Source organism: Hemicordylus capensis, chromosome 8 (assembly GCF_027244095.1).
Source record: "Hemicordylus capensis ecotype Gifberg chromosome 8, rHemCap1.1.pri, whole genome shotgun sequence".
NCBI classification, from domain to species: domain Eukaryota; kingdom Metazoa; phylum Chordata; class Lepidosauria; order Squamata; family Cordylidae; genus Hemicordylus; species Hemicordylus capensis.
The window spans coordinates 2,848,494-2,871,794 of NC_069664.1; the positions used below are offsets into that span (position 1 = coordinate 2,848,494).

Consider the following 23,301-nt stretch of genomic DNA (forward strand, 5'->3'; position numbering starts at 1 on the left):
GGTTAGGTGTGCACAATGTGAAAGCGAGTTTTGGAGCAGACAGCTATCAAGAACTGAACATCAGTTTTTCTGGTGATATTTAATATCTATCAGGCTTTGGATTTTAAGGAAATTGCAAACATAGGCCATAATGTAGCACACACATGAAAATTAAAGAGATTACATATTAAAATGTTTATAATAAATAAATATTAAAACACTTTATTCCAACACATGTACCACATAACTTTCTCTCACTAACATTCATCTGACGTGATGTGATAGGGTTGAGCCATCAGAGAGGGTCATCTTTGCAGACACTTTGGTGAGCGATGGAAGGTGTGCCCCTTCCCACTTTCAGGGATCCTTTGGGGATCTCTGCAAAAGGACTGAAAGTGTTCATTGCCCAGAATAAAGTTGTTCTCACCTTTCTGGTTGGCTAGGATTACCCATGTGATCAGTCCAGGATGCACTGACCTCATTTTATAAATTAGTTTCATTTGCCCTGAATTGTGTCAGTACATCACATCATACTGTGGCATCATCTTCCTTACATGATCCCTGACTGGGTAGTACTGGACAAAGGCAAGCATTCTCTGTGGCTTGAGGAAATAATCTGGGGCTCTCAAAAACTACTACTTTCACCAACAAAACCCAAATGAGACAAGATTTGGGCACCGCTAGCAAGGAGGAGAGCTGGTCTTATGGTAGCAAGAATGATTTGTCCCCTTTGCTAAGCAGGATCTGCCCTGGTTCACATTTGGATGGGTACATCCAAATGCATGCTGTGAGACATTGCCTTAGGGGACGGGGCACCTAAGAACATCTGATTTGCATACAGAGGACTTCAGCTTCACTTCGTGGTATCTCCTCCAGGAAATACTGGGAAATACTTCTATCTGAAACCTTGGAGAGCTGTTGCCAGTCAGCGTAGATGGCACTGAGCTAAATGGATCAATGGTCTGACTTGGTTTAAGGCAGCTTCCGATGTCACAAAGTGTTCTTGTTTGCATTAAATTTACAATGATCAGCAATCCTAAAGTGTCCTTCAAAACCGGTTATGACCAGTTTTGAATTTGCCAAGCTAGAGTCATCACAGAGTTCTTGGATTTAAGCCTATTTAGTTGCTTGTTCATTTTGAATCAGAGTAGAGTGCTTTCAGAGGATTAATGACTTTCATTCATGCACTAGAATAAGTCTTTGTCCCTGTGGTCCACAGTCTCGCTTTTTAGCAGACACCTATCCCAAAATCTGTGCCCCAAGGAGGAGCCACTTTATAGTGAGTAAACCCCCTGGTTAATTTCAAGTGTCCTAATACATGCCTACAAGTGGGGGGACCAGGAAACACTCTCATTAGAGAGGCCAGGATCTAGCCTTGTGGCTTTCTTCATATATCCTTGGAAAATGCAACACCCACTTGTCAAACGATGGCCTCTCTCCAGCATCAAAAGCATCCCTCAGTTGCTTCACCAGGTTGTCTTGGCCAGGGAGCCGGAAGATGCCTTCTTCTTTCAGGCCATGCTTCCTTATGAACTCTGCACATTTCTCAACCAGTATGGGGACCACGAGCTGCTGGCCAAACTTCTGTTCATACACCATGGTCTCCACTAGCTGTTGGCCAAAAACCACTGGGGGAAAGAGGAAAGAAAAAGAGAGAAAGTGGCAGAAAATGAAAATAAATAAATAAATTCCGAATCCGCCAAGAGGCTAGAACCAGACTGGGAACTGAGTGGAGGCATTTAAATCTGAAGTAGTATGTTAGACCCAGCCCCAGGAAAACCATCACAAGTAAAAAGAATTTACACAACATGGACTCATTTATTTATTTTTACTTATGTTATTGTATTATGCTGTATTCCTCTTTGCTGTAGTGTTTATTTGGTCATTGACCAGTTCCGTTCACAACATATGGTTTGCAACTGAACATTACCCAGTTATTTTCAGCCTCTCAAGCTCCGTTGAGACGGTGATTTTAATGTTCAAAATACTAATAATGTTACTTGATTAAAGTGTGTGCCATGGATTGGTTGCTCATGCTCCAAAACCCAAACTTTTCCTCACCTTCTGGGATATTTAAGAGTTTAGGACATTCAGAATTGATGTATCCTCCATCTCCCAACAGAAAATCACCACCTCAGAAGCCTAATTACCTTCAATTATCCTTAAAATAAGTGCCCTTCTCCCCCAACCCCAATGGAGGGTCAAGACTCTGGAACAGCAAGCAGCCAACAACATTCTACTATTCTGTGTAGCCAGCTCCCTCCCACCTCCTTTCCTTTCACAATGCTCATGTCAGACCAGCGACATCTGCCAGTTGTCTAAGAAATTACACTTAAAAATATAGCTGCCCACAACAGTGTGTGTGGGAAATGGGGGGAGGCTCATGACACACAAAACCAACAAGTCACCAACAGAATCTCTTTGCTAGTGTATCACCAGCACACTGCACAGTTCCTGTGGAGAAGAAATAGTTAGTTACAAATTGAATACAAAGCAAAAACCCTGCAAAACTCAAACACCTCTTGAGATCCAGTTCTGTTTGTGGAGATTTAATCAGCACATCCCCCTCACACGTTTATTGTTACCGTCATGAATTCAGAGGCACAACAAGGTCACAGCCGGGAAGAGAAGCAGGGCAGAGCCCAGCTCAGAGTGCAGGGGCAAGCACTTTCCCTTCAGGCTGCTTACTCCAGAGAAGACCCACCGAGAAAGTAGATTGTCTGAAAAGTACTGCTTGCCCACTATTTCTGATGGACACTTGGTCTAGTAAATAGAGTTTACTAGTAAATAGTAAATACACTTTGTCTAGTAAATAGTAAACCCCCAAACTCCGTGTTTCACCTGGATTCTAAGCATCTCACCTAGATTCATCCGGATTTCAGCTTTCATTTAAAAAAACAAACAAACAAACAACTAAGCTCTAGAAGCGGAGTTATGGAGCAAAACGTGCAGTCACTATTCTGCTCAAACATTATTTTCAAGCCAATTTACATGATACAAGTTAGGCACCTGGATTTGAACAGCCAGGACACGGCAACCCTACTAGTAAAACATAAAATATGAAAAATACTTCATATTTATACAGAGCTTTAGAGTGTGTCCTTCACATATATGCTCAGTGACACTTCCAACAACCCTCTAAAAGTAGGTTAATATCACCCCCATACTCAAGATGGGGATATGTGTGTGTGTGGGGGGGAAATAGGAGCTTGCCTAAGGCCATCTACTAAGCAGCAAATGGCACAAGAGAGATTTGACTCCCTGGCTCACATCTCCATCTCTTGGCAACAGCATCCAAGTTTCATGCCAGTTTTCTCCAGTGCCTTAGACACAAAAAGCTTTTCAATGACTCCCATTACTTAGCAAGTTAATTAGCCGCCCTCTTGCCTGCTACCCAAAGAACTCTGGATGGGTTTGCCTGCTTTTGCTGCAGCATGGTTAAAACAGAAGCACCGCAGGCTGGAGGGTGTGGAGCCCACAGTTGGAGGGACTGCTGTACATCGCACAAATCCATGATCAGAAATGCAATCGCCAAAAGGCTGATGGAGGCAGTACCTTTCCTGTGGAGCGGGGGCTTTTTCTTCTTGAATTCCCAGCAGAAGAACATCTCTAGAGCCGGAAAGCAGTAACTCAGTTCCCAGCCCTTCATCTGGAGTCCAGTCAGAGAAAGGACAGCAGAGAAATGCAAGGTCCAGTCACAGCTCCTGCAGCCCTGGCAGCAACGGACACCAGCACGCTTCTCTGCCTTGGTTAGCTGCTTCTCTCCAATGTCTCTGTTGCCAGATCTGGGGGAAGCGGTGAGAGCACTGCCCTTCCTAAGCCAGCATCCCGTTCACACAGCCATCCTTTCTGCAAGCTTGCAGACCAGCCAGCGCCAGCCGCTCAGAGGTCTGTTAGGGGTGGTGGTGGTGGTGGTGGTTGTCCTGCAGCAGTGGAGAAGCCTTTCCACAAAGAGCACTTTGGCTTTTAAGGAGCCATCATAAACCTGTCATGGCACGTAGCAAATGGCTCCTTTCTCCCCCTCATTACTTTCACAGACGACTTCCTTTTAATACCATGAAAGTTGATTAGCAAAAAGCTGCCCTCCCATGTCGAGGCTGCCTTGCTTTCTTGGCACACGGTAGGCGGAAGGAGGAGGTCCCTTCCTCGAGTTCTCTTGTCCAAGCATGGTGCAGTCCAGGAGGTGGCATCATCCCATCCCCACCTCTGCCATGAAATCCCTGCATGGTCTAGGAAGGGAGTCTTGGCAGCCCATCTCACAGGGGTGAGGCAGAGACCAAAGGTAGCCCGCTTTGCACAATGACTGGGCTCAGCAGCTGGCAACCCAAAGCATCTCTCCATGGGAACCCGGGAGTGTCCATGACACGTCTCTGCTCATTTTCAACCCAGGACGCCTGCAGTTAGTTAAGAGTCTTCCGCGACGGTTGGCTGGGAGATCATCTCTGAATGGGCTCTTCATAAAGTAGTCTGGGGAATGGGGAGCCATCTGCCAGTGGCAGGCACGTGCGTCTCTGGCCACCACATCAGTCAAGGCCCCCTTGTATGAGCTACAAAGATGGCCCCTGCCGGCCAAGACCAAAGCAATCTCTTATCAGTTGTGTGTGTTTGGGGGTGGGTTTTATGCTCCACGTTGAGGGGACAATTTGCTGGAAGAGTGGCATATAAGAGACACACATACGTGGTAAGCACTGCCCCTCCCCTCGGGGCTTCCTCGGGGCTTTCACAGGCTTCCTGATGTTTTCTCCCACATGGAGCAAACACGGAAACGGAGGGATGTGTCTGTGTGTGTGTGTGTGTGGAGGGGGGACTCCACTCCTTTCCCAGAGCAAACAGCAAGGGACTCCACTGCCCCCTCCCTCAGCTGCTGGCTCCGGTATATGGTCCAAAGCACAGGAAAAAGGGAGTAAGAAAACAGAGAGAACTCTGGGAAGGAAAGAAGGGAAAAGGAAATGCAGAAATGGCATGGCAGCTCAGGGGTGACTAGCTATTGCTGGACTACAACTCCTACCACACGCAGCCACAGTAAACTGCAACTGGGGATTATGGGAGCAGAAGTCCAACAGCTGGTGGAAAGCCTCAAGTTGGTCACCCTGTCACAGCTCTTTAACCATCCAGGTCCTCGGCCACAGACACCTTTAAAACGGATCACCAGCACTTTAAACTGGGCCCAGGAACAGACGGAAAAGCCAGTGTTGTCAGTACAACAGTAGAATCATGCTCCCAGAACTAGGGTATGCCCCATTCTTCTTCACCAGCTGGAGCTTCTGCACCGCTTTCAAAGCACCCACACATCAAGTGCATTACAGTATTCCAATCTGGAGGTAACTCACCGTGGCCTGGTGGACCCTCATAAGAACAGCCGTGCTGGATCAGGTCCACGGCCTATCTAGTTCAGCATCCTGTTTTGCACAGCAGCCTCCGAGAAGCCCACAGGCAAGAGGCTGAGGATATGCCCTCTCTCCTGCGGTTGCTCCCCTGCAACTGGTATTTAGAGGCATCTTGCCTCGGAGGCTGGAGGTAGCCTAGAGGCCTCAGACTAGCAGCCATTGATAGACTTGTCCTCCACGAATTTATCTAAGCCCTTCTTAAAGCCATCCAGGCTAGAGGCTGTCACCACATCTTGTGGCAGAGAATTCCATAGATTAATTATGCGCTGTGTGAAAAAGTACTTCCTTTTAGTGGTCCTAAATTTACTGGCCTTCAGTTTCATGGGATGACCCCTGGTTCTAGCGTTATGTGAGAGGGAGAAAAATTTCTCTCTACTTACACCATGCATAATTCTATGGACCTCTATCATGACACCCTTAGTCATCTTTTTTCTCAACAAAAAAGCCCCAGGTGTGGTAGTCTTGCCTCATAAGGAAGGTGCTCCAGGTCTTTGATTATTCTGGTTGCCCTCTTCTGCACCTTCTCCAGTTTTATAATGTATGGTGATCAGAATTGCACACAGTGCTCCAAATGTGGCCGTACCATAGATTTGTATAAGGGCATAACGATATTAGCATTTTTATTTTCAATCCCCTTCCCAATTATCTCTAGCATGGAATTAGCCTTTTTCACAGCTGCCATGCACTGAGTCGACACTTTCAACAAGTTGTCCACAACTCCAAGATCTTTTTCCTGGTCAGTCACTGACAGCTCAGACCCCATAAGTGTACATGTAAGTTGGGGTTGTTGTTGTTTTGCCCCTGTGTGCTACACTTCCTTACAGTGAACCCCAGGCATCTGCCATTTTGTTGCCCACTCCCCCAGTTTTGGAGAGATCCTTTTGAAGCTCCTCACAATCGGTTTTGGATTTCGCTACCCTAAATAGTTTGGTGTCATCTGTAAATTTGGCCACCTTGCTGCTTACCCCTACTTCTAGATCATTTATGAACAACTTAAAGAGCACTGGGTCCCAATACAGATCCTTCGGGGGGCCCCACGTCTTGCTTCCCTCCATTGTGATAACTGACTATTTATTCCTGCCCTCTGTTTCCTGTCCTTCAACCAGTTACCAATCCACACATGAACCTATCCCTTTATCCCATGACTGCTAAGTTTTTCTCAAGAGTCCTTGAGAAAGAAACTATGTTCTTATCTTCTTAGTATCATATTTCCATATGCAACCTTCTCCAACATACATCCCGTTGCCTGGGAACTACACAAGACAACCATGTTAGGCGCATAGGAACTGAGGTACCTAGGAAGTTGCCTTAATCCAAGCCAGGCCATTGGTCCAACCTATTCTGACTGGCAGGGGCTCTCCAAGGTTTCAGGCAGGAGTCTCTCCCAGCCCTACCTGCAGATGCTGCCAGGGATTGAACCCATTCCCAGTTACACACTGGCTGAGACACGATGTGTCGTTCAAGAGCGCGGCCAGGTCCGCTGCCCTTCTTTACCTCCTAATGGGGATCCAGCCACTCTCCGGAGCGATTTAACCCATTCTTCCATCTCGGATTGCGAACTGGCCATTAGAACGTAAGAGTCTTGTCCTGTTTTGTTCTGGTCTCCAGAGACCCCTGCAGGGGTTTGAAACAACAACAAAAAAGGAAAAGCAAAATGACAGAGACAGTGAGGCGGGGGAAGATGCCACATATTGATTTCTCTCTCTCCTAAGCGATGCCTCTTTCTCCCGCAGCCTTTTATCTGTGTGTAAAATATGCACAGCATCTAACAGGGATGCGTTACGACGCCATTTCCTCATAGCCAAAACCAATAAGTGCACTTCTAGTTTGAATTTAATTAGAGCCAACTTTTTTTTTTTTAAGAGTGAGGCACTATAAACTACTCACCACTATTTATCAAGAATATTATCATTTTTAATTTTCAAAGTGCATTACCATCCACCCCCTCAATCTCTCCATGAGCAAGGCTGTTAAAGGGCTTGTACAGAGGATGTATTTTCAGAAACGCAAAACCACTAACTCTGGGTAGAGACCCAGATTGGTGGTTGGAAGCATAAATTGTCCCCTTTGCTAAACAGGGTTCACCTTGTTTTGCATTTGGATGGGTGCATCCAAATGTGAGTACTGTCTCCTGATAGACATTCCCCTTAGGTGTGTTGAGGGTTGTTTTATCCCCCAGTTAATTAGCAGAGTACTAAAGAAGCTACCCACTCCAGTTACAGAGTAGAATGCAGAGTTTAGTTGTTTATTTTATTTTTAATTTTTAAATTTATACCCTGCCTTTCATTCAGAAAATCTTCAGGCGGCTCACAATAAAATTTAAACACACGATTATAAAAAAGACACATTAAAATATTGAAATAAAAAGTATAAAAACACCTGATTAAAAAAAATAATAATAAATTAAAACAGCATAAAAAACAGTACAAAATACAAGAAACAGCAGTGGAGACAATCATATAAAAGCAGTGTTGTGCAGCTGCTTAGAGAAGACACATGGAGATTCTTGTGGATCTGAATACTAAGTATTTATTGGTGAAGTGCACTTTGGATAGGAAAGACCTAATCCTAATCTAAAGGACTACATAATGAATAGATAGGGGGAAGAGAGAGATGTTTCCATCTGCTCCCTAAGAGGAAAGGAAGGGATTCTGACTCAGCACAGGAAATACCTGTGTAGAGCCATATCAGGGGTCATAAAGTAGAGACAGGTAGAACAGCTAGAGAGACCCTTACTCACTATCTCTGTTCCCAATGCCCTTAGTGATAATGCATGGGAACTCTGACAAGGGGAAGGGGCCACAACTCAGTGGAAGAACATCTCATGCTTGCATGCAGAAGGTCCCAGGTTCAGTCCATTGCAGCACCTCCAGGTAGGCTGGCAGAACTCCTGCCCGAAACCTTGAAGAGCTGCTGCCAGTCTAAGTAGGCAACACTGAGTTAGATGGACCAATAGCTGGACTCAGTACAAGGCAGCTTCCTATATTCCTGCTCCCATCACTACTCTATGATCATAGTCACACTGCAAGCTTGAAACAGATGTAATCCCCACGCAGTCAGTGGCATGATTCCACCCAAGGAACTGTGGGAACTGGAGTCTTCTGAGGCCACTGATCATTCTTTGCAGAACTACAATTCCCAGGTCACCTGGGAGAAGGCCCTGGCAATCAAGCAAGCATCTGCCCCTAGTAGAACCAGTAGCCCTGAATAGCCAAGAGAAAGGAGAAGCAAAGAACCATCACAAGAGTTACGAGGAGGAGTGCAATGCCCTGAGCTGCTGCTTACCTGGGATTATTTCAAAGATGAACCTCCCAACTTCCTCAGAGGTGGCAGCAGCCTCCTGGATGGCGCTGCCATGGAGCTGCATGCAGCCCTAGAACCAAAGAGGACAACAATCCTGAAATTGTGACTATCACACAAATCTTGGCAATGCAGGAAACCAGGTGGTTTGACGGATTGGCAGCACCAGAAGCTTTGCTTCTGGGGAGAACTGGTTTTGTCAGGGCCACGGTGTGAATGGAAAGGGCTAAATGCCCCTTTCCTGCATCTTGATCAGGTTTCCCAGCTCCTGCAGCTGGAATTTTAATTAAGCATTACGCACAAGCCCAAAGGATAAAGTTGGCATCCCAGCTGGTTTGGCCCTTAAACTGGTTTGTCACGTCTCTTTCCCAGATAATCCCTGTGAAGGGGAACAACTCATCTTCCGAGGAAAATTCTTATTTGCATTGGTAGTGCCAGCAGGAAGAAAGGAAGGACCAGCGCCCCCAAAGATTAACTTGAAAGTACCTCACATCCTAAGAATACTTTTATCTATATAATTATCTTAAACATACCCATCGGTAATCCCATGTGTGGCAGCTCTCGCGAGAGTTCGCAAGAGAGCTGCCGGGGGGAAAGCAAACGGGCAGGCTAATGGCCTGCCGGCCAAGAGAAAGTGGTGCTAGGGAAAGCAGTGGCAGGGGGAGACGGGAAAGTGGCAGCGGGGGGAGCAGGAAAGTGGGGCCAAAATGGGCCGAGAACAAGGGAAGGAGAAGGGGGGAGAACTAGAGGCACAGATGCTCTGCGCCCGTGGCTAATAGTGTGTGTGGCAGCTCTTGCGAGGGTTCATGAGCAGAAGCACCTGATTGGGCAGTGGGGATTCCATTAGCGGGGAGGAGCCTGTAAGAGCAGAAGCACCATGGTGATTGGGCAGCAGGGATTCCATATGCAGATAGGGGGAGGAGCCTGTGATGGTTAAGGACAGGTGGAATGCAACTGTTCCTGGTCGGAAGATGTTCTTGATTGTAGAGGAGAGGAATCTCTCTATATTAAAGGGTAGTGGGCAGGCAGAAGTCTGCGAAGCGAGGGGTCATGAGGGGGGTGAGAGCCCCTTCAGGAGAAGGAGGCTGCCGTTGTGCGAATTAGATGAGGAAGCAAGATGAACAAGATCCATTAACTCAGGAAGGAAGAGAAAGAAAGAAAAAAGCAGGGAGGAGAAGAAAGACAGAGCGGAAGAGCAAGTGGAGGAGAAAGAAATAAAAAGAAGGGAGGGGAAGAGAGAAAGGAGGGAGGGTGAGGGACGGGCTCAAGCCTGTCAGTGGCCTGAGGGGAACGAGCGGCCATGGTGGCGGGGGCAGCAGCGAGGAAGGGCCTGGTCAACCACTGCCGCTGCTTCTCCTGTGGGGAGGAGCAGGAGTGGGGCTTGAGTGGGGGGGGTGTCTCTGGGGATAGGGGGCTCCAGCTTGGCCAATAGGCACCAGCAACGCTGCAGCTGTGACCAAGAGGGGTGAGGGGGGTGGAGTAAAGGGATGGAGGAGTGACCAAGAAGGGGTGAGGGAAGCGGAGGAGGAGGAGGAGGAGCAGGAGTGGGCTCAGGTGAGGGTGGAGGAGAGATCTCTGAGCTGAGGGGGCCTGGGGCAGGGGGTCAGGGGAGCAGTCAAGTACTAGCACACAGATGCTCTGCGCGGGTTAAGCTAGTTTATTATATTTCTATACCAACAAACAAGAATATCTCTAGGTAGTTTACAACTAAACACAATTAAAACGAGTCAAATAATTAAAGCATTTAAAAACAACCAAACACTGGGCAAAAAAAAAAATTGTTTTTGGAGGCCTATATCTATCCTCAGTGATAGATCAAGGCCTTAATGTAAAGTATCTATTTTTATGATTTATCATCAGTATGGACGGACAGGACAGGCAAGAACAGAAGTTAAAGTGCCAAGCAGGTCTTCAGACAGTAGTTTCTGGATCCTAGAAGGATGTAGTTAATGACACACACAACCGCTTCAGCCTTAATATTGTTTAACACAACAGAAGCATAGATGGTCGAAAGCAAAATGGTTTGGATTCTGCCTTCTTCAGTCTCTTCTCTTCCTTGTATTTTCTGAGCCACTGAGGAAAGGAGAAGCCCTCGGAAGGCCCCTTCTGCGCCCCCACTGAACTTTTTTGCTTTTTCTCTGCCTCTGTGGGGCAGCCACGGCTTGGGTGTCAGATGAATATCCGTTGCAGTTTGCAGTGGAGCTGAGCCATGAGTGAGGCGGATGCTGATGCTGCCGCCTTGTATTCAGTGGGTGTACATGGAGGCGGGCACGCTCTGTCTCCCTTTCCGCCAGCGGAACAGCCAGCTAGACACCACGTCATTAATCAGGCCTGTCACAAGGGACACTCATATGACATGACCAGTGCAGAGGTGGCAAAAAGCTGTTCTGAGCAATTTTATTTTTACTTAGATTGCACACTTTAAAGGTGTGAAGTGGGGTTCATCGTGATTGCGCCTCTGACCAAGATGGGTTCATTTACTGTGCAGCAGAGAGAAGTGCCTCGTGGTGGTGGGGAGGGGAACAGGGGTTATCCTGCCACAGGAAAGAGTGTGACAAAAGGCTCAGAGACGGGAGTGGTGCAAAAAGATAAGAGACCGCAGATGAGCTGGTGAGAAAGAGAAGTGAAATAGGAAGTCTCCCTGCCTGGGAGGGCGTGGAGAGTCTGAAGAGAAAGGCAGGAAGCTAAAAGCAGATTTGGAGAGCAGCTGGGAGCTTCTTCAGGAAAGCACCATCAACGCCCATTTTCTTAACCAGACCCTCTGCCTCTATTAGCTTGATCTGCAGACTCCAGCAGGTGGTCATGTTATCTCCACGCCTTGAAGAGTCACACTGGCTGACTGTTGTAGGTCAAGCTGCTTTTAATTGCACAAAAGCAGGCCAGGCCATTTGTTCCAGGTCAGTTGGCAACTCCAGTGCATAGCCTTCAGTAGCAGGTGGCAAGGACATCACTTTGCACAGAGGCACCTTTTTAACGTGGTGATTCTCTTTATTTAGCAGGAGGAGAGTAACTGGTCCTCTCCACCCCCAGCACAGGACCTCCAGTGACTGTTGCTGGTGTCGATCTTGTGTTTCTTTTAGATTGTGAGCCCTTTGGGGACAGGGAGCCATCTTATTTATTTGTTATTTCCATGTGTAAGCCGCTCTGAGCCATTTTTGGAAGGGGGGTATAGAAATCAAATAAATAAAAATAAAAATAAATGATGCAAGGTGTTCTTTAGAAACAGTTTGGCAGGGGGCTGAGGTCTCTGCCCCACACCACACCACCCGCTCCATCGAGTAACTAATTTTCTGGTAACTGTCACTGGTAAATCACTGCTCCCATGTTCACCTTTTGGGGAGTGCCTTGTTCAGATTAATTAATTTACTTATTTATTTGTATATAGAATGTATACCCTGCCTTTCCAAAAATCCAATTCCCAAAATTGTTCAAGGCAGCTTTCAAGGTTTAATTTTTATTTTTTTAAAAAATAAGACAGAATAAATAATAAAATTAGGGCAGGGCCAAATGTTCTCTAAAGGTATAGTGTGCCGTCAAATCGATTTTGGCTCCTGGCACCCACAGAGCCCTGTGGTTTTCTTTGGTAGAATACAGGAGGGGTTCACCATTGCCTCCTCCCACGCAGTCTGAGATGATGCCTTTCAGCATCTTCCGATATCACTGCTGCGTATAGTCCCAGCGGGGATTCGAACCAGCAATCTTCTTGTTAGCCAAGTATTTCCCCGCTGTGCCACTTAAGGTGACTGAGTATAAAACACTCTCATGCTGCTTTTAAAATCAATTTTAAACATTATGGTCTTATCTTTTCAGTGCCATATTTCTTCAAACGGCAGGCAACAGAAGTCAATTAGTCAACAAGTATTTCTAAATGTACAATTTTTTTTCAACCCAACAAGCCAAGGCGGGGCCTTTGTGGGGCAAGGCGAGCCAACCGCCTCAGGCATCTGGAACAGGCCGCCCACTGCACCCCAGGGGTCGTGCCTCACCTGCCTGCTGCCACCGCCTCGCCTCTTCCGCCCCAAACGTGGTGCTGAAGAAAGGGAGATCTTGCTCATGATACAGCTGCTCTGCGGTAACCGTGTACAGCGGGGCGGAGGGGGAGGAAGTCCCGCCCTGCCACCTCACTCGCCCCTGCGTCCCGCCACCCACACTTACATCGCGGCTTGTCTGAAGAGGGAAAAGCCCAGGGCGTGATGGCGGCGGGCACTTCTTCCATGACTGTGAGGCTTTCTCTCCCACACTGGCCTCATTCAAATGTTATAAAATTGTGCCGCTGTAAGCATGAGCAGTGTGGCTCCCTGCAGGGGCATAACTATAATAGGGCAAGGGGGAGACAGTTGTCTGGGGCCCACTGCCTTGGGGGGCCCCCCCAGAGGCAAGTCACATGGCTGACTCCCCCAGCCGCGCACCCGCCCGGGCTTCCTTCAGTTGTATTCATCCTCCGAAACTGATGTGAGTGTTAAGACCTGGAGCTACCAGAACAGCAGGTCTTTCTCTAGGACCATTCCATGACTTGCATCGTCCACAATTTACAAAAAAATAATTTAGGATGATGTTCTATTGTGGCACATAGGTTATATATAGAGACAGAGGTGACAGCGGCAGAGACAGAGGCGGCAGAGACAAAATTTTACTCTGCTTTTTGTTACCACTATTCAGCCTCATCTAAGATGTCTTTACTTCATGAGCTGAGCTTCAGTGAGGGGTGGGCCCATTTAAACGTCTTGTCTCTGGGCCCCCTCCAACCTTGCTACGCCCCTGGCTCCCTTTCAATTGGCAGGGTGGGGGCAGGACCCCCTTCACCCCATTGTACACGGCCACAGTGGGGCAATTTTATAATTTCTGGATGAGGCTAGAGTGGAAGAGAAAGGAAGGGGCAGAGGGAAGACGGGTGGCGTCTGGGCCTTGAGGCGGCAAGGGGAGGGGAGTGGCACCGGCCCTGGTTCTGGCTGAGGGGTCAGGCCCAGCGAAGCAGCATGTTGCCTTTGTCTCTGCTGCCAGCTCTGGGAAGCTGGAGGGAGCCAGAGCTGGGGACACCATCTTGGCTGCTGATGCCAACTGTCTGGTCTGTCCTTCATGGCAGTGGAGGGAACTCAGAGATGCTCTCTTAGGAACATAAGAAGCTGCCATTTACTGAGTCAGACCCTTGGTCCACCTAGCTCAGTATTGTCTACCCAAACTGGCAGCGGCTCCTCCAAGGTTGCAGGCCGGAGTCTCTCTTGGCCCTATCTGGAGATGCTGCCAGGGAGGGAACTGGGAACCTTCTGCATGCAAACAAGCAGGTGCTCTTCCATGGGGCTTTGGCTCCATCCCCTGAGGAGAATCCCTTCCAGTGCTCACACTTCTAGTCTCCCATCCATATGCAACCAGGGCAGACCCCGCTTAGCAAAGGGGACAAGTCATGCTTGCTGCCACAAGACCAGCTCTCAGAGGGCACAACCCGTTTCCCTTCACCCGTGCCAGCTGTGCCCCCCTCTCCCTCCCCCTGGCGTTGTCCCTCTCTTGTCCCTCTCTTGTCCCTCAAGGGACCTCACTGACGCTGAGGGCGCTGGATCCACACTCGTCCGCACCCCTTGCCTGTCCTGCTGCCTATGCCCTTTCCCCCGGCCCACCCCCCAGCTCCGTAAGGCCAGGCAGGACCCCCACCCTTACCTGGGGCTTGAGTTCCTCCTCATCCTTGTAGTAATACAGGTGTTGCCCTTTCAGCACAAAGTACCTCTGCTGCCAGTTCTTGACAATGGAGCGCTGCTTCCTCAGCCAGCCGGCTTTCAGAGGCCGCTCCTGCGGGTTAGGAAGATGGGACCAGTTGCTGGAGCCCTTGGGACCGACGGCCATCATACTCTGGGAGCGAACTGGGGGGAGAGAAAGGAAGCCAAGTGAGGCGGGCGGCTGGCCGGGGGGGGGGGGCGAGACGCCGTTTGGAGCCAGGCCAGGGCTGGCTTGAGGAAGTCCCCTGTCCAAGAAGCCCCTCAGACAGGCCTTGGGAGGGCGAGGAAGTCCGCCATCGCCTCGACTGGGATTCCTCTGCAGAACTGAGGAAAAAAGTGACACTCAGACCAGGCAAGATTTTGGGCGGGTGTGTGCACTAGGCCCACAGCTGTGGCGAGGAGTTTGCAGAAAGGAAGCTACCGCAGCTATTTGTTCGAATGGACTTCCTTTTTCCTGCGTAGGCGTTATTCTTTACAAATGAGAAAAGAAACCAAAATAGCACCCCCCAAGGGCATCGACTTTTCTGTTATTCAATAGGTCCAGGAGCAGGGATGGTCCGTGGCTTTGGAGCAGCTGCTGAAGGAAATCTGGGACAGTAAGCCTGTGTGAAAGCGGCCTGAGATGTCCGAGTCACTTTTGCAGAGTTTGTTTTCTTTTTGGAGGGGGTCGGGCGGTGGGGGGGGGGAGAGACAGAGAGAGAAGGTACAGGCCTGGAATTAATGCATGAGCAGGGGACACCATCCTCCAGCAAGATCTCCTGCAGGCGCCTCATTGAAATAAATAGGAGTCTTGCTAGATGATGTGAGGATCCTAAAATCAGTGAGGTTCCAGGAAGGATATGGAAAGGAGGCCACTCACAGGCTCACCCCAAGTAAGGGAGCATACTTCTTCACACAATGCAGAATTAACATGTGTAACTCATAGGCCACGAAATGTAGCATGAACCATGAGGTTAGATAGTGTTAAAAAGACCATTACACAAATTAATGCCAGACTAGCCTGTCGGGGCATATGGGAGGAGAGCTGGTCTTGTGGTAGCAAGCATGAATTGTCCCCTTTGCTAAGCAGGATTCACCCTGGTTGCATTTGAACGGGAAACTACTTGTGAGCACTGTAAGCTATTCCCCTTGGGATGGGGCCACTCCGGGAAGAGCACCTGCAGGTTTGCATGCAGAACAACAAATATTTATATACCACTTTTCAACAAAGGTTCCAAAGCGGTTTACATAGGGAAATAATAAATAAATAAGATGGATCCATGTCCCCACAATCTAAAAAGAATCCACTGACAAGAGAGACAAGGCAACCATTTACAAATCTGAGTCCCCAGAGGATGTTGGACAACAACTCCCATCAGCTCCTGCAACAATGGCTGCGTGCCACTGTGGCAGGGGGCGATAGGGTTTGTAGTCCAACAGCATCTGGGGGTCCAACGTGGAGAACCCCTGGGCCAAGGTCCCTGGACTTCCAGCTCCCTGCCTTCTCCATGGATACTTTTCTGGCCTGTCGACCCAGGATCCCTTCATGAAAGTGCTAGTGCAGCAAGCAAAATGCTAGAGGAACCATTTAGCCATTGAGCTAAAGCTCCTCCCCTCCGGTTTCTGCTGCAGATTTAGGCCATTTGAATCTTAGCTTTTGCAGGATGATGAAATGCCGCAGTGATGCAATCGCACTTTAAGTGGAAATAAAAGCTCTCCTGAGAACCACCATGGTGGAGCAAAGTGACTACAAGACTGAAGGAAAACTTAGGAGGATCCCAGGTTGAAGCGTTACCTTTCCTTGAACTCACTAGTTCAGACTTCCTTCCTCAACCTTGGCCTCCCATCTCTAATATAGGAGAATGATAGCAACCTACCTTGCAGGGCTGTTGTAAGATGACAGTCAGATAACCTATGCTAAGTCTGTGAATGCTCTTGAACTAGTCTTGTAAACGCGGAAGATTCAAATTCCCCACTAGGTGACTTGAGGCCACTCATGCTCTCTTTGCCAAACCTACCTCACAGGGTCGCTGTGAGGATAAAGTGGTTGGGGGCAGAACTATGAACGCCATCCTGAACTCCTCAGAAGAAGGGTGGGATTGGAATGCAAAATAAATCATAGTAATGTTTTGCATCCTTGTTTGCAAATGAGCACCCTCTGCTGGTTATTTCTGGAGCAGGCTGTGGGAAGACAAAAGAAGCTGAACTGAATGCCTAGCTAGCAGGCCTGTGTGTGTTCAGGCAATTTACATTTGGGGTTGACCCGATTTGAATTTGGCAATATCGAGTTCAGATTCTATGGGCTCTCGTGATATTGGATCGGATTCAGAATTCGGATATGCACCAGATTTCATAACTGTATGCCCATCCATTCTGGAACTATAAAGGTGGGGGGGGGGAGAAGGGGCATGCTGTTACCCCTTTTCGTGAAGGCAGATTCCTCCAATGATGGTCCAAGGGGGATCTTCAGTTTCAGATGTTTTTGTAAATTTCTGGCTTGAACCAAGCCAGGGATGTTTAGCCATTTAGAAAACAAATTGACCAATAATCATGGTGTTGACCAATTATCTTCAAATTTGCTTCAAGGGACCCTAACCTCCTGCCCCATATGTGTGGCAAGTTCCAAGGCTCTAGGACCAGCCAGTGATGTTTTCCTCCACCTGTATGGGGAAAATCCTATTCCATTATGCTAATTCAGAAATTCTGGAGTATTTCTGAGATTAATTTTGATATTTCAGAATTAATTCTGATATATCCATTTTTAAAAAATGGATTCAGATCTTACTGATTTGGGGCAATTTCTGATAAAATCTGAATTTTCAAATCCAAATTTGCACAGGCCTAATAGCTAGCAGGTTTTACAAGGTCCTGATCTTCATTTCACTCTGCTACAGACTGACTGAGGAGAAGGTTCACTTCCCACACCACAGTTTTTGTTCCTGGGATCTACACCAAGTCATGATGCTGGCACATCTGTAGCCCAAGTCATGACGTGGCAAAGGTTGACACTAGTGTCTACTAAAGAGAAGGAACAAACCATAATTCAGAAGGAGCAAAAATGCGGCTGTCTCAGATTCTCAGGCAGACCTCTAGTCCTAGGGCAGGCGTTTCTAGCCTTGGGATTCCAGATATTGCAGGACTACAATTCCCATCATCCCCAGTCAGAACCACATCTGAGGACCCAGGTTTGAGAATCCCCTGCTTAACGGCTCTTTGTAGAGTTGACTTCTTCTTTTTTTTAAGTCAGGGTTCCCCCCAGGAAGTAACATCTTAGTATTTTCAAGAGAAGTCAGATCAGTTTCTGCAAGACAAGTGAAATTTCTCAGGGGGTTTCTGCACATCCCCCATCCTTTAACACCAGGAAATCTCAGCCCAGGCACCTTCGGGACTGCTTTGATGCTAAATTTCCTGGCTCTTGTTTCCCACATATGCTCAGATACAAAGATGAGATACGCAAAAGCCGAAACATATTCCAGCAGATCTGAAGAACACCTTCATACTTGTACTTAGGAGGCAATGGCACATTACATGCACACCATGTATATATAAGTCCTGGCTATCTATCTGTCTATCTATCTATCGGAGTCACTCACTCCCCCACAGACCTGCCGTACTGTGAAGATGGTCTTCGGAGCACTCCTGCCTGGAGTGCTTCCAAGTTTTGAAGCAAAAAAGTTAAGAAGATGCAGGGCTTTCTCATTCTTGGCACCTCTGCCTCTGGAACATACTCCCTCTGTTTGTTCCCTGCTGTCTTTTAGAAAGAGATTGAAATCAGTGCTGTTTCCTTCCACTTAGCATATTAATACAGTTTACTCCTTTTTTAAAACACGATTCTGATGTCCCGACTCCTTCGTAGTAGCCTGTATCTGTTATATTTGAGGCACTTAAAAGACCCAGGCCCTGGGCCCACCGCCCCTTTCTGATCATTATACCCCCACCCCCAAGAATAAGTGTGCACTGCTGTTTTTTAAGGCCTCTAATATTAGCATACGGCACCTATGAAGGGGGAAGCAGCCGAGAACTGGGTGAGCCCAAAAGCTCCCTCCCTCACCCACTCCATGCAGGCACCTCGACCGCTGTGCTTCCTTTCTGGGAGAGGCCATGGAGGAGGGAGGGGGCTGACCAGATTCAGGCCTCTGAGCCATTCCTTGGGGGCCTGTGCCCCACGGGCCACCCCCTATGATGTCCTTGATTTTTATTGCATCCGTTTTAATTAAGAGATATCGATATTGCAAATTAAACCTGCCCCAGACACACGTGTGTCCATATTCTGGTCAGTTACCATTGCATGTTTTGAAAGCATGAGCGGGGAGAGAGGGGATGCCAGAGCAGCCTTTGGGTCTTCAGAACACCACGCAATAAGCTCTAGTATCTGTGTCCTGTAACCCCAGCTTTGTGCAATTTTTGCAGAGTTTAATCCTGCTGTTTATACACAGAAAGATGTAGAAGTCGCTTAAATGCTGAAGCAGAGGGCAGCCTACATCTCGCCTCTCAGGTCTAGTGGCAATTATAGCTAAGTGAACCTCCATGTTCAACAGCAATGTACCCTTAAATGCCAGATGGGGGAAAGGGAGCTTCACTTGTGAGCTTCCCAGAAAAAGCCAGCTGGTCACTGTTACAATGCTAGGCTAGGTAAGTCTTGGTCTAATCCAGCAAAGAAGCTTCTCTTACGATTGTTGGATAAAGACATGAACTGATGAAGTGACAGCGCAGGGCTTCTGAAAAAGAAACCCAAAACTTTTTTGTTGGCCTGCTGCTACTGGTAACTTTTTGACTGTGCCTTCATTGCTTATTTAAATTCAGAAACAAATCTCACTGCCAATAAAATCTCCTTTTATCAATGCCCAGCATGCTGATTCAGACCGTGCCTCTTTACAGTTGTTTTTCTTGTTTGTATGTTTTCTTCTTTCAATCTGTAAATACACACAGCCCTGTGTGTATTTCAGTGTGTGTGCGCACCACTTTCTGCCTCATGCACTATCCACAGTTCACATTATTTTGTTAGCGGGTTAATGTTCAGAATACGTGCATATTTGGTTTACAGGCTATTAAAGCCTATAATTCAAGCTACTTTTTCTCTGTCTATAGATTACGCTTCTGAACTATTGTGAGTCAATGTTTCCGAATGAACTATTGTGAGTCACCATTTTTTATCATCTTATTGTTTTAATTACCTTTTTTTTTTTAGTCAAATATCTTTGTTTTGGCTATGGCTAAACAAATTAATGACTGATTGACTGTCCATCTTTTTTCCTAGTAAATTATCTTTGTGTGACTGAGGTGTTTGAGATTAATTAAGAGCCTTGGAGGAAATGGAGAAGCAAACGCCCAGACAGTCCTGCTGTGTGTGGTGTGTGTGTGTATGTGTGTAGAGAGAAATCTGGGATTTTCTGCTCTGTGGATTTTGAGCATGCAAGATAATATTTTATTGTAGGAACCATGCTATGAAAACATTCTTACACAGAGTTCTAAATCACATATTATATACATAATAAAGTGCACTTTTATTTTAATTTACTTTGGCTGTAGATACATTTTTAAATCTACTGCTTAAGAAACCATAGACAAGATGTATTAATTTGAAACTATTTTATAATGCAGACATATTGCAAGACATGCATTTTAGATTATTCTGTTTTTACGATTTTGTCCTGGCACACATGCAAATGTAAAGCTTCGGGCTACTGTGCAATGGAAACATTTTTACATAGATGTATACATCACATCCATGCATAATGAAGTGCATTTTAAATACATTTTTTTGCTGCAGTTAAATATTCTTTGTATCTACTAATTAAGAAATTAGACCAAAATATTAATGTAAAGCTATTTTATAATGCAAACACAAAAATTGCAAAACATGTTTTAGATTATTCTTCTATTTTTACAGCTGTTTCTTTGCATCACCATTGTGATTTTATGTTGGTCTTTGACCAGCATAAAGTTCAACATATATATGTTGGTGTTTAGCATTTGTGTTTATATGGTCATTGTAGTTTCTGGTGTGTGTGTGGGGGGCAGTGAACAATGGGATGGGGTCCTCTTAAACTCAACCTAGTTTAGGACCTCGAGATGTCATCATCTGGGCCTGGTTCAGAGGCGGGGGGAGGGGGCATAGTGAATTTGGAGTGGGCCCTGGGACAAAAAAATGACCAACATCACTTCCCACTTCCTTTGCCCCCCCACCCACCCGTCTCTTGCTGCAGAATATCTGTAAAAAGCGAAGAGCAAGCTGTCATCCATCCTCAGTGTGCGTGTGTCGTGGTGGTGGGGGCATCCTCAGGGGCCCAAGGACATTTGTGTCGTCCCCCCCCTTCAATTATGCCCCTGGTCCAGAGGGCCACCTCCTGGGAACAGGGAGGCGGTTACCCTCCGGCCGGGCTTGCGAGGGCCTTGGTGACTATCACTGGCTGCCCTCTTTTGAGCTGAGCACACATTCAATCGCAGCTTCCACTAGTCCCAAGGACCACTGGTGGGCCTTCAGAGCTGTGCCACTGAAGCCAGAAGTGACCGCACTGCCCTCAGGGTATGGGTGGAATGATGCTGCAGGAAAGCAGCAGGGTTCTTTTCTAGGGCAGCATTTCCTCCACCAGAGCTGCCTCCTTCCTTGCAGTTTCTGCAAGACAAGTGAAATTTCTCAGAGGGGTTCTGCACATCCCTCATCCTTTAACACCAGGAAATCTCAGCCCAGGCACCTTCGGGACTGCCTATTCTATAGGCGTTTTTGTGTTCTTAACACTTTCTAAAGCTTTTAACACACCATTGCAAATTCAGCCACTGTAAGCCCGACGGGCCAGGAAAATAAAAGCATAGCACACTAAAAGCAGGATGTCTTGCAAGGCGCTCACTTCTTTCTCATCTAGACCTTAAAATTCACAATGAGCATCTGCGCCCACCCCCCCACCCCCCCGCCAGCACATGGACGACAATGTCTATTTGCTAACTCTGAATCCCAGTCGCAGGGGAGCAATGGCAGGAGAGGCCGCCTGCCTTCATCCCCAATGGTGGGCTTCCTCCTAGATATCTTGATTGGCCACTTTAGGAAGCAGAATGCTGGACTCGATGGCCCTTTCGTCTGATCCAGCAGGAATATTCTTAAATGCCATGCCTTTTCCGCTGACTTGGTCTTCTGTGGCTCTGCATAACCAGAGGCAGAATTCAGTCTGCTTCCAGCTTTCCGGCCCCATCACAGCCACAGCACATGTTCCACAGACTCAAGGAACTAAATCACACCAATCGCTCATCTACATGTTGATCTGTCCACCCATCTAGACAAACCCAAATCCAGTAGTGGCTTATCCTAATGAGCGGGGGGGACACCAAAAGAGGCAGTTCTCCTTGAGAGGAGAGCTGGTCTTGTGGCAGCAAGTATGACTTGTCCCCTTAGCTAAGCAGGGTCCACTCTGGTTGCATGTGAATGGGAGACTTAATGTGTGAGCACTGTAAGATATTCGCAGAGCTAACGAGTATGAGTCTAGAACCTGAACCTAGAAAATGCTATTTTTCCCCCTCAAAGAGTGCAAAAACTATGCCAATATAGCTATTTTGCACAAATGTCATCCCGTTCTCATGCTCTGAAGCACTTGCAGAAGCTGAAGAATGATTCCCAAGGAATTATATGACATGTGACCAAACATTCAGGCCCCCCGCTAAATGTCCTCGCAGAAGAGGAAAGAAACAGGGCAGCTGAGGTGAAGGAACACGTCTGAAGATCATGCAGGAGAAGGACCAAACAGCTTCTCAGAGCAGAGTAATTCAACATCCTGATCACAGCCTTCCTTTTTGTCTAAAATTAAGAAGTCAGCAGTCTCAGCACAAATAGCTAAAAATCTGCCACTGAAAACAACAGAGTTGAAGTTCCGAGGACTCAAATTCTGCAACAAGCGACGCAGAACTCTACAAGGGGAGACTGACGGAAGCCAAGATAACGACACACCTGGAATAGGGCGCCTCTGTGCAGGGGACCCTAATTCAAACACACACGTCCCGTCTGAACCTGGGTCTAAACTGCCCTGCAGTTGAGAGTAGCAGCTTAGAGGCCTTTGTCAGCGGTTAAAACGTGCCGGCAGCCAGAAGGCAGAGTTTCACTTCTGAAGGCCTCCGTAGGCCTTGAGGCACACAGGAACCACTCACCATACCTATTTTGGACATGTCCATCTTCAGGTTGAAATCCCAGCGACGCCGTGGCAGTTTGAGAGACATCTTGGTTCCAGGGGTGGGGAGATCTTCCGGGCCGTGTGCGAACCGCAGATGCTAGGCACCTCCACAGATCTTGTGCGACATGAGTTTTTTGGGGTTGTTTTTTTTTTTTTAAAGTTTCCTCTTAGGGTGGGTTGAAGGAGGAAAGAAAGAAACAAAAAAAAGATCTCGATTGAAGTTGGTTTGCCAACAACTTCCTCCTCCCCAGAGTCTGATTCTCGATGAGAAAACCCATACAAGGACTTCCCTCCTGGGTTGGTTTTTCCCTTTTTCTTCTTTGTTTTTGCAAGAGCCTCTTTTACTTTCCAAACACACCGGAAAGCTCCATTTGTTGGGACCCCCAAGAACTGGAGAGCCCCTGAGGTCCCCCAAGCTCTCCTAGCTGCATCTGGCTCCATGCCAGCATTTTTGAAATGGGGGTGGGCGGCGGGGGGGGGGAGGAGGACCTGAACAGCAGCTTGTGGGTTTGGTGACTGTACTGCATAGATGGTGCTGTGTCTCAATGCCTTTGAGGAAGTTGCCTCCAGCTTTTCTTGCTGATGCACTTAAAAAGCAGACACAGACACCGAGAGAGAGATTTCTGAGCCCTTTTGCATGTGGTTCAGTCCACGGTTTTGGGAAATGACGGTGAAGAAGCAGTGGGACTCCCCTGAGGGCACAAACTCCATTGCCCCCCAGCCGCCCCACTCCCCTTTCTTTCCGGCACAGCTAACGGGGCCTGAAACACCCGACTGAGCAACACGATGAGG

General features: G+C 47.5%; 1 protein-coding gene across 9 annotated transcripts in view; it reads right to left on the reverse strand.

Moving 5' to 3' along the window:
• Positions 1 to 22,894, reverse strand: part of ARHGAP25 (Rho GTPase activating protein 25) — a 33,299-nt gene extending 10,405 nt beyond the window's left edge. Inside the window, exons 1-5 of one of the 9 annotated variants that reach the window (XM_053269197.1) lie at positions 22,492 to 22,894; positions 14,319 to 14,518; positions 8,652 to 8,739; positions 6,861 to 6,980; positions 1,397 to 1,607 (exon numbers count right to left, since the gene is read on the reverse strand). In XM_053269197.1, the coding sequence (XP_053125172.1) occupies positions 1,397 to 1,607; positions 6,861 to 6,980; positions 8,652 to 8,739; positions 14,319 to 14,518; positions 22,492 to 22,555 (683 nt within the window). In that variant the 5' untranslated portion in view covers positions 22,556 to 22,894. Of the gene's footprint in view, positions 1 to 1,396; positions 1,608 to 3,534; positions 3,792 to 6,860; positions 6,981 to 8,651; positions 8,740 to 12,652; positions 13,043 to 14,318; positions 14,519 to 16,230; positions 16,422 to 17,958; positions 18,070 to 22,491 lie in introns of those variants that run through there. The other 8 variants (XM_053269200.1, XM_053269199.1, XM_053269201.1 and 5 more) reach the window with 8 other exon arrangements.
• Positions 22,895 to 23,301: the final 407 nt, after the last annotated feature.